This window comes from Podarcis muralis, chromosome 6 (assembly GCF_964188315.1).
Source record: "Podarcis muralis chromosome 6, rPodMur119.hap1.1, whole genome shotgun sequence".
NCBI classification, from domain to species: Eukaryota; Metazoa; Chordata; class Lepidosauria; order Squamata; family Lacertidae; genus Podarcis; species Podarcis muralis.
Window position 1 is genome coordinate 28,905,421 of NC_135660.1, and position 17,740 is coordinate 28,923,160.

General features: G+C 42.9%; 1 protein-coding gene across 1 annotated transcript in view; it reads right to left on the reverse strand.

The window, feature by feature from the left end:
- Nucleotides 1-1,775: 1,775 nt before the first annotated feature.
- Nucleotides 1,776-17,740, reverse strand: part of COL4A3 (collagen type IV alpha 3 chain) — a 48,716-nt gene continuing 32,751 nt past the window's right edge. The window contains exons 39-50 of the mRNA XM_028731117.2: nucleotides 17,356-17,406; nucleotides 16,930-17,115; nucleotides 16,620-16,750; nucleotides 15,662-15,734; nucleotides 13,177-13,248; nucleotides 12,896-13,015; nucleotides 11,950-12,048; nucleotides 10,486-10,698; nucleotides 9,620-9,797; nucleotides 7,442-7,556; nucleotides 7,005-7,177; nucleotides 1,776-5,034 (exon numbers count right to left, since the gene is read on the reverse strand). Of these exons, the coding sequence (XP_028586950.2) occupies nucleotides 4,950-5,034; nucleotides 7,005-7,177; nucleotides 7,442-7,556; nucleotides 9,620-9,797; nucleotides 10,486-10,698; nucleotides 11,950-12,048; nucleotides 12,896-13,015; nucleotides 13,177-13,248; nucleotides 15,662-15,734; nucleotides 16,620-16,750; nucleotides 16,930-17,115; nucleotides 17,356-17,406 (1,496 nt within the window). The 3' untranslated portion in view covers nucleotides 1,776-4,949. The remainder of the gene's footprint in view (nucleotides 5,035-7,004; nucleotides 7,178-7,441; nucleotides 7,557-9,619; nucleotides 9,798-10,485; nucleotides 10,699-11,949; nucleotides 12,049-12,895; nucleotides 13,016-13,176; nucleotides 13,249-15,661; nucleotides 15,735-16,619; nucleotides 16,751-16,929; nucleotides 17,116-17,355; nucleotides 17,407-17,740) is intronic.

A 17,740-nucleotide genomic window follows, 5' to 3' on the forward strand; every position in this document is an offset into this window, starting at 1 on the left:
GCTAAGGTTTTGTAGATCCGCCCCACTTGCTTTCCAAGTAAGATAGATAGATAGATAGATAGATAGATAGATAGATAGATAGATAGATATACAGTTGTTTAGTCGTGTCCGACTCTTCATGACCCCATGGACCAGAGCACGCCAGGCACTCCTGTCTTCCACTGCCTCCCGCAGTTTGATCAAACTCATGCTGGTAGCTTCAAGAACACCATCCAACCATCTCATCCTCTGTCGTCCCCTTCTCCTTGTGCCCTCCATCTTCCCCAACATCAGGGTCTTTTCCATGGAGTCTTCTCTTCTCATGAGGTGGCCAAAGTATTGGAGCCTCAGCTTCAGGATCTGTCCTTCCAGTGAGCACTCAGGGCTGATTTCCTTAAGAATTGATAGGTTTGATCTTCTTGCAGTCCATGGGACTCTCAAGAGTCTCCTCCAGCACCATAATTCAAAAGCATCAATTCTTCGGCGATCAGCCTTCTTTATGGTCCAGCTCTCACTTCCATACATCACTATTGGGAAAACCATAGCTTTAACTATATGGACCTTTGTTGGCAAGATGCTGTCTAGGTTTGTCATTGCTTTTCTCCCAAGAAGCAGTATATGTACATGTACATGTATATACATGCGTTGCACGTTCGCATGCTATGGGCACTTCACGCACATTACAATCCTACGTGATAAGGTATATCAATCTATTATTTTCCGATACTGGAGTTAGGGCTGTGAGATTCGAATCAGTGCTTTCAATCACCCATACCTGGGAGGAAGCTCCACTGGCCACCGCGAGAACAGGATGCTGGACTAGATGAGCCACTGCACTAGCCTGATCTTATAAACTTAGTGGGACTTACTTCTGAGTAGACTAGCCTAGGATGGTGATTTTAACCATTATGCTCAGCGAGTGGGATTTCTTGCCTTGCTCCATAGTTCCACCCAACCCCCAGAAGTATGATCTCAGGAGATGTTTCCTTTTAACTTCCATAAGCATAGGCACACTTCAACTCACTGTAAAATGAATTGCAGTCTTGTGTCTACTCCCACTGAATTTAATGGGGCTTAGTTACATGTACTCTTGCATTGTAGTTACTGAATTACAGTTCTGAATTACAGAATTTTGGAAATTTATCTGCTTGTGTATTTATAGTTTCTTTTTCGAAACATAATTCTCATGGATTATGTTATTCTCTTCCCTCTTACTTTCCTGCCAATCATTCATTTTGCTTCCACACAGAATAAGTAAAAAATAAGAGGGGGCATCTCATTGTCTTTAGAGATTTTCTTGTACCCAGGTCTTATTTTGAGTGAGGAACTTATAATCAAACCCTTAAAAAGAAAAGACTGGCACCTGCAATTTCCAACACCACCAGTACAGCCCATTTTGCAGGCAAAGAGGTTTATGACTGCAATGGGAGCACCCAGGGAGGTTTCTTTTGACATGAAGCACAGGCTTCCTCTGTTATCCCCCATCCCCCCATCCTTTAAGAACTTTAAACTCTTAGCAAATTTGTTTGTATTCTGTTTTTAATTTGTATCTGCTATGTTCTCATCTTTTATTGCATATATGCTTTCCTAAATTTTAGTTGTTGTGTGGCATAACAATCTATTCTCTATGAAACATGTATTCAGCCAGTAGTTTACAATCAGGTAGATATCTGGGGCCCAGGAATTTATGTCCTCTTCCCATGCATCTAATAAAAAGTCACTTTAAAAGAAGGTTGCATTTGATTGTTGATTTGTGCTATTGATAAGAGGTCAGAAAGAAGAATATAATTCAAAAATCTGTCCCACAAGACATTTTATTTACTACCAGAACATTTGCATTAACACATCCGATTGCTTGCAGTTACAGAGCATATGAAGTGTTCTTGCTCTACCATATAAGATAATTATCTGTGATGCTGTAATGATTCTGGGGTTGTCTTAAGCACTTAATTTTCAGCACAGCAAGCTTTGGCATCAGAATGATTTTGCAGCATTGTTATCACTAAAAGTCCACCATTAAAAGACAGACACCAGAGTAATTAAAATATAAATTAAATAAAAATGTTTACTTGCAAAAATACCCATTAGTAATGCGGGGGAAATGGCGCACTTGTAGATCTCTAAATCCTTTATTTAGAATTATACATTTACACAAGTATGTAGATTAATGAGGTAAGATTATTATTGTTAAATATTGCAGTGCTGATACTTGTGCAAAAGCTTTGAGCAACCTTAATGTTAACGTTAATTCTTTCAAGTGCAATGTTATAAATACAAAACATTCAGAACTACACTTTTATACAAAAAAGTACATAAATTATAATAATATATAAAGACCCTGATCCAATTCCAGCTGTGCTTTGTTGCACACTAACACAACTAGTGGCCCTAAGCTGGGACTGCCTGTGCAGCCCCCATCATCAAGTTCAACAGGAATTGGATGTACCTTGTCATGAGTTTTTAGATCCAGATGGACATCTGCATTAGCTGTGCATGGAAGTCTCCTTTGCTGGATCAGAATGATGTACCTAAATTTGCACTCCTATACTCACTTTACCTGGGAACAAATCCCATTGAAGTCAATGAGGCTTTCATCTGAATAGACACATATAAGATTGCTCTGAAAGCTCATTGAACACAGTGTGACTTACTTCTGAATAAATGCATAGGGTTGCAGAGTCGGTTTACTTAAACCACAGGTTCTATATAAACCTTTCCCCAGACAGTACCACTTGAATTTGCTGAAAAGCTATTACCGTACCTTTAGCTGCTTGGGTTTCACTGGATGGACTCTGATTAAATTTGGCTGATGTTTTCAACCACCATTTATGTCCACAGAAATTATTATTATTAGATTTATTATCCACCCTTCACCATAAGGCCCCACGGTGGGTCACAACAACGTAAAATACAAACAATAAAACAGTTTAGAACAAATTAAATGTGCAGATACTACCTGATACCTTATAATAGAGACAAAAAGGAGAGGTTTTGCATTTATTGCAGTGGCTAAAGTACCATACAAAATATTCTTATGGGAGATCCCATTTAAATTTGGTGCACATTTTTGACATCATACTCCAGCCTCATTCTGAATATGCCTATTCAGCCTCAAAATAAAAATAAAAATTACAAGCACAGTTTCAACACATAGTACAATACTGTATACTAATCATTTGTGCTACATATACAGGCTGAATGAAAACCAATTTTCTTCCATTTCAGTTTCTGGTTGATGATTCTTGTTAAGGGTTATCAGGAGAGTGGCCATTTATAGTTTGTCAGTTCTGCCTCAGTAGCCTCAGGCTGGAGCCGTATTAGGTTAGTCATACCTTAGTCCCAAAGGGATTTAAGGTACTCATGCTTCCCTTGTCCCTTTTATTTCAGTGGGCTTAAAGCATAGCTAGCTTAATCTGGAACCAATCCAAAGGCAGCATAAATCACGTAAGATTTGCATTTTTTTAGGACTCGTTTAGTAAGGCTGGCCAAAATACTAACTGAAGTTAGTAGGATCCATTAAATATGCAAATGTATCACGGATGTATTTAGAGGGCAGCTTACCTACAAGTTCATCTTGTAAATTTCTATTGCACTGCTATGAATATGCTAAAATTCTCTTTCTTTGCCAAAGGAAGGACGACTGGAGAATTATAATTCATTTGATGAACTTTCAAACGTTTCATGCAGCCCCCTCCCACTTAATTGCTTGTTGCGCCAGAGTTTCAACTTAAATAATATCTGCTTTGGCAACACTTATGTAAACCAACACTACCCTGATTGCTCCATTTTGCAGGTAGAAAAGCACAAGAAAGGCAGCTTGAGCTGTCTTTTTCTAGATTAAAAAGACCGGCGACGCTCTCGTTCAGATTTAAACAGACCCAGGAGTTGGCAGAGTTCAGAAGGTGACAACCTTTTAGTTCTGCCAACACAAACAATTTACTCCAAGAAAGTGCTTTGCATTTTACTAGAAACAAAAGCTAAAATATTGCACTATTTCAAATTCCATTATAGTACAGCATTGGTATCTTCAAGTTTACTGTGCAAATACAGTTTGGCTTTAGTTAAGGCACCTGTGAAACTGTAGAGAAAAAGAAGACACGCCACCTAGTGTTGGAAACAGAAAGTGGAGGGAAGGCACAGTATCTGAACCCAGCATATGGCATTCATGTGCATTTTGGATAGTTGCACTCTGTGAGTGGAATTCTGTAAGCACAAATATTCTTGCCTGCTAGGTGGAATGATCTTCCCTCTCCTCCCCTGCGACCCATTCCGGGGGTTCTCCTGACCCGAGCAGATGCTTGCATGGGAAGATCCATAAAATTGTAGAGCTGGAAGAGACCCTGAGGATCATCTAGTTGAACCCCCTGCAATGCAGGAATATGCAGCTATCCCATACAGGGATCGAACTTGCAACCTTAGCGTTATCAGCACCACACACTAACCAACTGGGCTATCCAGGGAAGAAGAGAGTGGGGAAGTCACATTGCCCTAGCAGGACTTGTCGCACTGGCTCCCACCAGCACAACTCAGTTGAGTCTGGCCTTGTGTCATGCTGTAACTGCTGGAATAAACTAACACAGAGAAGGATGCCTGGGTCACTTGTGCTTTATTATCGGCTAGCTACCTTCAGTAAGAGTGCTGCTGTATGCTGGTTCACCCTGGAGAGCAGGGTCACATATCTGGTCAGGCAGGGGGCTACTTTTCTCTTTGTAAAGGGGAGAGGAGATTGAAAAGCTTCCAACAGTTACACTAAAGCAGCACAGAGTGCAACTCTATGCAATATACAAATGAGTGGCATGCTTGGTCCAGAAGCTATGTTTTCCCTACACTTTCTGTTCCCACTACTTTGTGGAGTGCGTTCTCATCTCTGCAGCTTTTAAAACACCATATTACAAGTTCACAAAACCTTTTTGGTTTATTTTAGTTTGGCGACACAAAACTGGAGCTTCGTTCTCTAATGACAGTTCTGTTTAGCTGGGTCTCCTCATGCAGACTTGGCAGCGACTTATGATTTTTTCCATTTCTCCAGCTTTCAGAGTCTGCGACAATGGTTTCCTTAAAAAGAAAAAAAAACCATGCACATTCTATAGGGAAGGAAACTATCAGTGGTAAAAAAACCCCCACAGTAAACACAGTGATTCCACAAAAGTATGAGTCATTGGCTGCATTCCTACATAACGCTAAACTGTGGTTTAGTGCTACGTGCAAAAGCTAAAACAAACCTGAGCAAATCCCTTGGACCATGTACTCTGCTGCCCCTTCTCCTTCCGCATTTGGTCTCACTTTCAGAAAATCCCAGTTTGCTATGCCATATTAACCAGAGAAGAGGTTTAAAACAAAGGTTGGTTAATAATTCATGCTTTGAAGTTTTCTTAGTTTGAAATTGAATACTTTGTTTTAAACTACAACAGCCTGGTTCACACATCATGCTATGCCACTGTTTGGCTTAGTGTGGTGTGTGAACCATTCCATGGTTCATATGATATAAAAAGCCAGGAGTCACTGAAAGTAACTCCTGACAACACAGGAGGTAGAACAAGAGGGAATAAACAAGCCCAAGGCTTTGCTTGGGCTTATTCCACCTCACGTATGTTGCACTAAGTGGCTTAAACCACGGCCATTAATAACAAACTGATCATAGCAGTGTCTACCTAAATGGCAGGCAGCTAGCAAAGGTCAAATGTTTATGTGCTTGTACATGTTAGCAGTGCATGAAAATGTTTAAATGTACGTATGAAAATGTCTCTGCATAAAAAACAGGCTGATAAACACAGTGGTTCCACAAAAGTATGAGTCATTGGCTGCATTCCTGCATAATGCTAAACTGGTTTAGTGCTACATGCAGAAGCTAGAACACGTGGCAGGAGGAATAGGAATAGGTGATTATAGTGAAGAAAAACACTGGTTCAATCTGCATCTATGAAACTCAGAATTATAATAATCTCAAAATGAGTATTATCTCAAAAATGAGTATTATCTCAAAATGCAAGGTTATAAACAATTAAATTGCCATGCCACAAAAAGGTACCACACACTGCATGTTAAAGAGGTATAGAGGCAGCCAAACTAATGGGACACTTCTGTAATCTGTGGTAGTGGTTATATGGTAGCGTCTCACAGGATCCTACACAGCAATCCTAGCAAAGGCATATGGGGATGGCTGCTCTCCTTATGCCAGTGCTGCCCTGGTACTGATGCCACTTTTGCTCCTGTGCTGGTGCCAGCACCCCAACATATACAATTAGAATAATAGATTGTATACAAATAAGTTTATGCAGCTATTGACAGGGTGGAACGGATCAAGAGGTATGGTCTTTGCAGGAGGCATTCCATTGTAGTCAACATAGTAAAGGTAAAGGGACCCCTGACCGTTAGGTCCAGTCATGGCCGACTCTGGGGTTGTGGTGCTCATCTTGCTTTATTGGCCAAGGGAGACGGCGTACAGCTTCCGGGTCATGTGGCCAGCATGACTGAGCTGTTTCTGGAGAACCAGAGCAGCGCACGGAAACGCTGTTTACCTTCCCGCCAGAGCGGTACCTATTTATCTACTTGCACTCTGATGTGCTTTCGAACTGCTAGGTTGGCAGGAGCAGGGACCGAGCAACAGGAGCTCACCCTGTCACGGGAATTTGAACCGTCGACCTTCTGATCGGCAAGTCCTAGGCTGTGTGGTTTAACCCACAGTGCCACCCGTGTCCCTGTAGTCAACATAGTGCTATGCAAATAGTTTGGCTAGTGCAAATATTTTTCCTTGCACAATAGAATAATCTCCCCCTCCCCCCCCCCAATGTGCTGCCTAAATCCAGGGTACACACCAGGGGAGGGAGAGGGGGTGACCCAAACCCTTGTGCTGGTGCTAAACCTTGTGCTAGCATGGAAATGTATTTGAATACTGTCCTCCGTCTTCTGATACGAGTGGAGCAGTTGCTGCTTTCATTGAGCTTTTTTTGTTGGTACCAGAGCTCCTGCTGCATTAGCTGTTCTGTTGTGGTGGCTCACTCACAAAGGAAGGTTAGTTAGCATACCTGAACATTCTTCTTGGATTTATCGAAGCCAGCCAGAAGCTGTAGGAGTTTGAGTAATAATTGCATGTCCCTCGGCCATGGCATTCAATAAATGGAATGGCGTGAAATTTTTCCAAGCATGATCCTGGAGATGCCAGCGCTTGTCCAGAAGCTTCTGAGCCCGCACCTGTGTACTGTGAGCATACATGTCTTCCATGAAAACCTGTTCAATTTTTTGATGATGTAAAATCCACAGCTTAAAACTGAGGCACTAGTTGTATCCCAAAATGCAGGAACCACAGTTGCCCAAAACAAGTTTTATATAGCAGTTTCTAATTTTTGCCAGTATCATGGTAATACCTTTTACTGGCTACTTTTAGGAACTGTTCCCCCATCCCTTCCTACCATATTACTACTTCCAAAGTGCAGTGAGATCGCCCCTTTTCTTTCTTTCTTACCATAACAAAAGAATACCCTTTCCAAACAGACTGCCAGCCTTGAGGACATGGTGGAACTGAAGTGGTTTGGCTGTGAACTGCTATCATCACTGCAGGGACTTCGCAGACAGCGCATCTACAACATGGCATACAAAGTCATTAGGCAAGTGCTCGTTTAGGATGCAGCCCACAAATTGACTTTTAGCTATTCACTTTCCCTCTCTCCTGCATTTGCCTTCAGTTATGTTGTTATGTAGCCAAATCTAACTAACAATGACATCATTGCTATTAGGAAGAAACTCTACTGTCCCAACAAAACAAAACGGTACTAAAGAGCAGGGCTGCAAAGGGTCACTCTCTAGAGTACTGTTACTTGAATGCCACTGGCACTGCTGCTGGTGGTGGTGGGGTGTGAAGTGTAGGTGGGTTCCTACAAGGCAAGACATAGTTATAATAGCAAGAAGCTTTATTGAACTACAGAACTGGACAATAGGGGCAAAACAACTGCTTATATACCGTATTTTTCGCACCATAGGACGCAGTTTTTCCATCTTAAAAACTAAGGGGAAAAGTCTGTGCATCCTATGGAGCAAATGCAGGGGGGGGGAGGCAAGCAGGAAAAGCCCCCAAGAGCCACACACAAGCTTCGCGCGGCTCTTGTGGGCTTTTCCCCAGGAGGGAGAAGGGACCGACGCGGCCAGTCAGTCCCTTCTCCCTCCTCTAGAAAAGCCTTGCGCAATCTCTCTAGTCGTGGGAGGCTGCGCAAGGCTAAAGAGGAAGCCCGGGCAGCGAGTGCGATCCATCCCGCTCGCTGCCCGGGCTTCCTCTTTAGCTGTGCGCGCCTCTCCAGCCGCAGGAGGCTACGCAAGGCTAAAGAACTTTTAAAAAATCTCTCTATCTCTATCTCTACCTCTTTTTCTTTTTTCGTCCTTTCTCCACCCCCTTATTTTCCTCTGGATCAGTGTTTTTATCTAGATTAACGTTTTAGTTTGGAGGGGGGGAATATTATAAAAAAGGAAACTTTGCAGCTTTTATTTTAGTATACAATAAAAACAGATTAAACAAAACACAAGAGAAGGAGCTAGCATAGAAGAAGAAGAGAAAAGGGAAAGAGGGAGGATACAAAGCCATTTACCAGAGGTAGATCTTAACCCTTGCCTCGCCTGGGAGCTTCTCTGCCTCACCTGGCAGGAATTCCCTCGGCTTAAGTGGGGTGAGGGAATAGTGGCAGGTAGGGGGGTACCTACCTAGACAGTGAAGCCACATGTCTCTCCAATGAAAATTGGGATGGGCATTGTGTGAAGTGGCTGTGGATCTCCTGCTGCAGAAGTGTAGGACTGTATAGAGTTGGGAGGGCCACCCGAGTGTCATCTAGCCCAGCCCCATCACAATGTAGGAATCACAGCTAAAGAACGCCAGGCAGATGGTCCCCCAACCACTGCTTAAAAGCCTCCAGTGGTGGAGACCCCCAACAATTTCCGAGGTCACAGAATTGCAGGGTTGGAAGGGAACCCCAGGAGTCATCTAGTCCAGCCCCAGTGGACAGCGGGCACGATCCATCCCGTTGTGCAAGGCTAAAGATGCTGCTCAAGGCTAAAGAGGAAGCGCGCAGCCTGTCCGTTGCTCTTTGGGGCTGGGGGGGAATAATATTTTTTTCCTTGATTTCCCCCTCTAAAAACTAGGTGCGTCCTGTGGTCCGGTGCGTCCAATAGAGCGAAAAATACGGTACATTTCTGGAGGCCTGGGCCACTCCCACTCCCAACGTGATTGGCTGAATAAACTTCCAAGCTGCAAATCATAAGTCAGAATTTAAGAGCCAATGGCAGAGGCCGAAATCCTGAAATGTTCTGTGATTGGATATCATGTATCGAATCAGAACACAGGGGCTCAGAATCCTTAGTCCAGACTCAAGATCAGGCAACACACACCGCTGAATACATAACAGGGTGGCATCTTGGAAAATGGGCACCTGGTTGGCAATGAGCAGGTACCTGGTGGGGTGACAATTTTCTGCCCTCCATGCCCCCACCGCCTTAGCAAGTTGTGTCAATTTGCACAATGATTGGGCTGGCCCTGACCTTCTCCACAAATCTGTACTAGAAACAGCTGATAAATCATAATCTACGACACATTTATCCAAAACAAATGAGCAAACAAATCCATGTGAAAACACAAACAGAAAAGGAACACAACTACTACCTGCTAATATAAGGCTCCAAAGCTTTCCCAGAAATTGGTGCCATATCTAATGGCATAGGCTCTGCCGTTGACAGCCAGTATGAATAGTCATTGCGGGAAGCAAATCGGCAAACGTTACTGGGATTACATAATAAAAAAGGCATGGTAGTAAATCTCTGAAGGCAGCTACCGGCTGAACCTAGAAGATTCAGAAGAGAATCTATGATGAGCTTCTTTGTATAGATCTGTTGCAAAATCCGATTTATAGTACAGTAATAAGCAACTGAGATGCTGTAATAGGGGCAACTTCAGAATAACTAGGGGTGGCAAAGGCCCTTTATTAATGGAGAAAGCTAAATGCTATTTAGCACCTAAATATAGTGTGACTGAAAGATAAGGGAGTGGGAAATATTTTGGAGATTAGACACTACAGTTGGAATCATCCCTCCACTCTAACAAAGGAAATGCAATTGTATGAGATAAAACTGAAAAAGTCGGAAACGATGAGAAGTCAATGTTGCAGCACTTCTGTAACATTTCTGCAACAGCTGTAATACAGGAGCATATAATATCATGTAAAGAAATGCAGATAGGAACTGAAGTGGCTAAAGGAAAATGTAGTGTCTCTGCTACACTATTATTTTCCAGGGGTTCTCATCAAGAGAAATAACTATAGGAGGCTACTTTCTCAGGCCTGTTCAAATAAGCACAATCTGCTCCAGGGTGAGTAGCATTAAAAAAACAACTTTTCCTTACATAATTATGTAATCTAAGCCAGGCACTGAGATCTTTTATTTTGTGTAACAACAGAGTTGGTATGGTTGTCCTGCTGAATGAAAATGTCCCCTTTAAAAGAAATCAACTGAAGCATATATTTATAAAAGTACCAAGATCTTGCCCATGTGCTTGCTCGTTCCCTTGTACAAAAAGGAGAGAATAACCACTATAGATTTGAGATGTCCCAGATGGACATGACGGAATCTCTGTTGACTGGCTGTGCCGAGAAAAGATGAAGCCCCTTTTGACTGGGCCCGTTAAGCAACTTCCTGGGAATCCAGGGAGTCCCTTCTCACCAGGAAACCCAAACATTCCAGGCAAACCTAAAATAAAGAAAAAATAGGTAAAAATAAATAAATACATGTATTTGTGTTTTTGTATCTGAGAGAGGATGCACGTCAGGGTAGGATATGTTGTTTTGGCTCCATGTGCCAGATCTTTATCAGGATCAGCCTCAAGGGGCAAATTTGATTGGTGAGGGACTGCCCTCCTCCGTTCAAAATCACCTGCGTGGCTTTGTAAGTCTTATCAGGAGGGAGGCTGCCTCAAAGGGTGCTTTGCAGCCATTTTGCTCTGGGTCTCTTTTAAGCGAGTGGATGGCAGCTGTGGCAGTGGGGGAGGGATTCCCCCATCTCCCCACCACCACCTATCACTAGGCAAAGGGCTCTAATTTTTCTTCATCAACTGATGAGTGGGAATTAAATACTGTGTGATCCAGGGCAGCACAGCCAATGTGAGATTAAACCCTGCCCTCCCATCCATCAGCTGATGTCACCAGTGACATCACCAATGATGTCAGCAAATAGGTGGGTACACGTGGTTTAGGAAAAACGGCCTGGAATAGCTAACTGGACCCCATGGAGGGCAGAGGTTGGCCCATGGGCTGGGGGTTCCTCACTCCTGCTGTATGTGAGCACAAATTGCACAATTATCATATCTTGGCCAACCTGACCTTGCGGTATCAACACATTAGATAAAAAAAGTCACTGTTGGCATACAGTTAGACTTGCCAGATCAAAGCAGGAGAAATAAATTTTACAGAGCAACCTGGTTTTTGTTTTGTGGTGATAGTCTGTAATACAACAAACTGAATGTGAAAGGAAACATTTTTGGGAAAGTGTCAATAATCTCAGGACTGTGGCAGTGCCTTTGTATTTTTAAAAAATGACATCTCACCTGGCACTACAGACCAATGAAGTAGCTGAAATCCTAGACAAACTAAAGAGGGGCAGAATAATCCTAATGAGGAACTATGAGTCATGGGGCAGTAGATTTATTACCACAGCCACAGCCCAATCCTGCTGGCTGGGGAAGAAGGTTGTGGAAGCAGTGTCCCCTCTACCTTGGCCGCCCCTGGTTGAAGTCAAAGACAGTGCGCTATCTGGGGGGAGGGGGGCGAGGACCAAGGGCTCCCTCAATTTTTTCAAGGAGGGGGTCGGGCCCCCTCAAAATTTAACGGTGGCCAATGCACTTCCTACAAGGGATCTTCAGGTATTTCAGGCCTGTGAACTCAAAACTTAACTAATGACACAAATGTAATTATTACAGTGTAGTCTATATCTTATTTACAGTACCTTTCGGGCCTTGAAAGCCCTTGTCTCCTTTTAGTCCAGGTGGCCCAGGTATGCCAGGTATCCCAAGACGACCTAGCTGGCCCTTTACACCTGGAGGTCCTGGATTCAGATAATAAAGCACATGTTAGCATATAGTAAGGTATCAATGTAGGCACCCTCTGGATTTGTCCTCAGGTTTCAATAACCTATCTGATTTTGAAGCAAACAAGGAATATTTAGATAGCAGGAATATTTTGCTGTGTAGGACATGACTATTTACAGCAATGAAAAACCCCTATTTGTTGCTTTAATATACATTTCAATTTGCAATGCCTATAAATAAATAAATAAATAAATAAATAAATAAATAAGTCGGTCGGTCGGTCCTTCCAAGGCTCATATTATGTTACTCGTATATAACATTCTGGGCTTAACATTTTAATATATTTTAATGTTTCAAAAGCTTTAGTATTTTGTTGTTAGTGCTAGTTTGTTGCTAGTTGCTATTGTTAACTTTTATAGTCATTTGTATGCTGGAAGCTGCCTTGAAAGGGTTTGACCTGAAAACAAAGCCTTGGAATAGTTAAATGAATAAATGCAACTGGATTGCAAATAGCTGCAGATCTATGTGCCCCACTGTGTTTATCTATGCCAGGACAGGGGAATCTTTTCCCATCAAGGGTCACATTTCCTTCTGGGCCACATACCAGCAGTGGGTGGAGCCAGAGAAAAACGTGGGCATAAGAACAAATGCCATCTTCTACAGTAGGCTAGTCTCTGTCTCTCTCTCACCTTTCTCTATCTATCCAGACAAGCAAGAGGCACGATAAGATTTAAAGGACCTATTCCAGCTGGGGCAAAAACTTTTATGGTGCCACGGCTTAGGTTATGCAGGACATGTTATCTGGCCCTGATGTTCCTCTCTTCTATTAGATAAAACAGAAGGGAGATATTATGAAACTTGTACCTGGCGGCCCTGGTGGTCCTCTGGGACCTGGATCTCCTGGGCTTCCTAGGTTTCCTGGAGGTCCAGCAGGTCCTGGGTTTCCTGGGAAAGAGACAGCAGCCACGGGTGCTCCAGGCGGACCTAGTAAATAAATGGATAAACAAATAGTTGGTTATTGTATTAAAAAACAAAGGAGATGAAGTGGGAAGGTAGACCCAGAGAGATGATGAGGATATGCAAATCCTGCCTTCCTCCCAAAGGAACCAAGGGCAGCTTTATAGATACTGGTCAAGTATACTCACCAGGTGGTCCCTTTGACCCTGCAGGTCCTGGTACTCCTATTTGCCCAGGTGGCCCTTGATTACCCATTTCTCCTGAAAAGAAGACCTGACATTATTAGAAATGAGACAGTCTTGTTAAGAGTTGTTATGAATGATGTTCATAATAATAGGTAGTTGTTTTTTTAAAAAAAACACCTGGAAGCTGTCTTGGGGGCCACATAGAAATGTTTGTAGGCCAGATATGGCCTGTAGGCTGCAGGCTAGCCACTCCTGATTTAATCTGCGCAATTTCCCAGCAACTAATATGAAGCATATTAATACATGTCGAATCTGAAGCAAGCTGCACTGAGTTCAATGTGACTTATTTTCAGGTAACTATGTATAGCAAGGATGGGGAACCTGTGGCCCTCCATATGTTGCTGGACCACAATCCCATCAGCCCTGACCATTGGCCATGCTGGCCAGGACTGATGGGAAATGTCTAGCAACATATGGAGGGCCAGAGGTTTCACATTCCTAGTGCATAGGATTGTAGCCTAATGTTGATTTTGTATCAATAAAAACAACTGCTGCCCTTCCTACAGTTCCAAGTTGGTTCATTACTTAAGGGAATTTTTGTACCTATAAGAAACACACGAGACAAATAATTGGGTTATTAAATAAAATAAAAGGGTGATAATTTTATTAATATATCAATTTGCAGTGACCTACTTCATTAGGTTAGCATAGCCTGAAACTCCTTCCTGGAAGTAAGTCCTGCTGAACACTGTTAAATACACTTTCAGTGGAGTAAATGTAAATGTTCTTTCCCAATTCCTTTTCTCCCAGGGTATGCCTCTATTTCATTGGATGAGATGTGCTGGCCCAATTTCCACCAGCCTCTCCTCCTCCTGTCTAAATAATCCTACCCTGACTTTGAAGCCCAGGAGAGTAGCAAATGTAGTCCATGCACTGCCACACATCTAAAGATGAGTCAAGGAAGGCTTGGCTGAGTCACACTTCTCTGCCCAGCAAATAAGCCTTGAGTATATGAGGCTGTGGTCTAAACCATGGAGCCTAGGGCTTGCTGATTGGAAGGTCGGCGGTTCGAATCCCTGCGACGGAGTGAGCTCCCGTTGCTAGGTCCCTGCTCCTGCCAACCTAGTAGTTCGAAAGCACGTCAAGTGCAAGTAGATAAATAGGTACCGCTCTGGCGGGAAGGTAAACAGCGTTTCTGTGTGCTGCTCTGGTTTGCCAGAAGCGGCTTAGTCATGTTGGTCACATGACCCGGAAGCTGTCTGTGGAAAAATGCCGGCTCCCTTGGCCTATAGAGCGAGATGAGCGCTGCAACCTGAGTCGTCTGTGACTGGACCTTTACCTTTTTATATGAGGTGGGCAGACATCCTGAAGCCAAGTAGCCCTGATACGAAGGTCTTATGATGAACTTCCAGCATCCAAATGATGCTCTGGTGCTCACTACTGTACCCTGTTTAATTGTTTCTCCCCTTAACTTTCATTGCAAGGCAAGCTTTTACATTTTGTAGTGCATTTAGTTATAAGTCACTTTGTGTACCTTGGTAGAAACAGAAATGCAGAACAGAAAAACAACGACAGCTGTAACCTAGTTAAGAACTGAATTATCACATTCCAAATGCTTCCTGTTGCTTAGCTCAAAGGCTCCTTTCCAAAGCAGCTGCACAGCAGGATACTTAAAAAAGAAAACTTTTCCCTTAACTGGCCTATGTCCAAAGGCAAAGAAGAAAAAGAAGGAGGGATTCATCCTACTTAGTCATCGGTGGCAACTAGTTCTTTCTACACTGCATTGTTAGGAAGGCAGGTAAGTGCAAACCTTGTCTGCCTTTCAACTGCTGGCCCACACAAGGAAGGGAACCCCAGAAACAGTTCACCTAAGGAGTGGAACTGCAGCAATACTAGGAGGCATGTGAAGGAGGTCAGGCCAGGCCTGCAAGGATGACCCAGTATAACCAATCTGGTGTTCCTGCTGGTGGTACACCTGTGCAGCCCCAACCTCACCAACTGCCTCGCTCCTCCTGGTAAGCTGTAGTGAGTGACTCCACTGCTGGGAGGCTATTGTTGCAGCTCTGCTTTGCTGGGTGAGCCACTCCTGCCATTCCCTGCATCCTCCCCCCCTTCCTGGTCCTGTTTCTCCTCCTCCTTGTTTCTACTGCCTGATCACCTGCCCTCTCTAAATCAGTGTCAATAGTGAGGAGACAGGAGAAGCATCCTGCACTTGCCTTGCATTCTCCCCCTGGACAGCTGTGTGAATTGGGAGAGGGCAAATGAGCAGCAGGGTCGCTGCGTAAGGTGGGACCCATTCATAGCTCCTTGCCCAAGGCCTCCCAAAACCTGGAACCTGCACTGCAAAATGCTAGCAACAAACCAACCACAACTCCAGAGCTCTGCCACCTTTCTACCCCTTATTCTATGGAAGAAGCTCTGTGTCCACTGCATGCCAGCCTCTCTTTTGTATAAAATAAGAAGGTGCTTTACAAAGTTAGTCAAATACCTTTGATGCCTGGGAATCCGGGGAAACCAGGTTCACCTCTAGGACCTTGATAGCCAGGGATGCCTTCAGTTCCCTGTAAGTCAGACAACGAGATGAGAAAAATAATCTTGTTTCAGTAACTATACACAAGCTAGACTTGCTTGTTGGTTTTCAGCAGTTTCTGTGAGCAGGGAGAGGATAGAGGCAGAGAAAGGCAAAATGAGACGACAGTCTGGCTGTGGGGCATTTGCAGGGGAGAATTTAGCAAGTTCATGAGTTGTTACGCAAATCTTTCTCTCACTTGCTGATATCCCCTGTAAGTGAGAGAACAGATTTCTGTAACAGACTTCTATTATCTCAGCAAAAGCAGGGTTACAACTGGTTGCATTTTGTGATGATTTCAGGTGGCATGTCTAGAACCACCCAAATTCTTACTGTTCCTGGAAAGACAGTGTTGCTGCAAGATTCTCCTACTGTTAGAAAGAGACACTGTTGGCAAAATCAGTAACGATTTTGAGTGGTCTGCTATTTCCCCAGTTATTTTAGTAAGGCAAATATAGCTGAATTTCAATCAACAGCAGATTAGCCAAGAGGCAGATTTCTGAATAAGTCTCAAAAGTTGCAGCATTAGAGTGACTAGACTTAATGAGAGGAGAGCGTCTTTTACTGAAGTCCTTAGAGTTAAGATGGTGCTTTCTAGGATAAGTGTGAAAGACTGCAAACTAGATATTCCCCTAATTGTTGATAAATATCCTGGCATTGATAAAATAAAGCACAACATCTCATTACTGAAATATGAATTTGTTTAAATGCACCAATAGCTGTATGATATAAAAATAAGTGCCTACACACTGATGCTCACATCTCATTTTTCTATTTTGTAGTAATTTTGTTTTGGTTTCTTTGCTGAAATGTGTTGCAGCCTACAACCAAAGGTTAAAATAGTGAGTGGATAATTAAATGTAATTATTTCACTTACTGCTGGCCCAGGTAGACCAACGTCACCTCTAGTTCCTGGCGGGCCTGGTAAGCCATCATTTCCTCGAACACCTTTATTTCCTTTAATACTATAGCTAGGGAGTCCAGCAGGTCCTGGAATACCAGGAACACCTATATCGTTTTAAAAAGGAGATAGTTTTATAATACATACAACCAGGAATTGTGTGGAATTCAGAGAGGCACAACCTACATTATAACTGAAAGCGAGACAGCCTAACTTATTAAGTATTATCTCACAGTCTCTATTTTACCGGTACTTGTGTTAGGTATGATAAAATAGCAGTTCCTACCTGGTTTTCCATCAGGACCAGGGGGGCCTCTGTTTCCTTTTTGGCCAGCAATGATTGCACCTGGTTTCCCGGGAAGTCCTGGTTGTCCCGGTAAGCCTGGAAGTCCAATTGGTCCCTGGTCTCCCATACTACCTTTAATACCTGGTGGCCCTGGTATACCAGGCACCCCAATGTCTCCTTTGACACCTATGCAGTATTTAAACAACCATTAGGTACAGGTTAGTCAACTTTAATATACTTTTAAAGAGGCATGACATATTTTAGGTGCATGGCAACCAAAATCAAAAAGCAATAGACAAGTAACATTTTGAAGTAAACTGGTTTACTCTGGGCTTAAGCAGACAGAATTAAGCTCGTTTTAAGACTTACAGTTCTGACTTTCATCCCGCCCCCCCCAAAAAAAACCCCACAACAATTTAATTTTACCTTTAGGACCAGGAATGCCTGGAGGACCAGGAATTTGCTGTCCTGGAGAACCTGTATTCATAATTGTTTTCATTACAAATGCAGAACAAAAATACAATACAATACATTGCAATAACAGGAACAGAAACATAGCTGAATGCAATACTGAAAGTCCTTATTTCTAGGATTCACAAACATATATCTATCCAGTAACAAAGTATTTGCACATATTTGCCTGTACCATTACTGGATTACACATTCTAACTGATATTAACCAATGTATTACTAGTTCTAGGTCTTATTCAGGATCCCTCCTTTCAAATACTCCAAAAGTGCAGCTTTAGAAGCAAATGGAATGTCAGGCTCAGTTATCTTCCCCAATATTTTCCTCTTAACAAACCCGAAT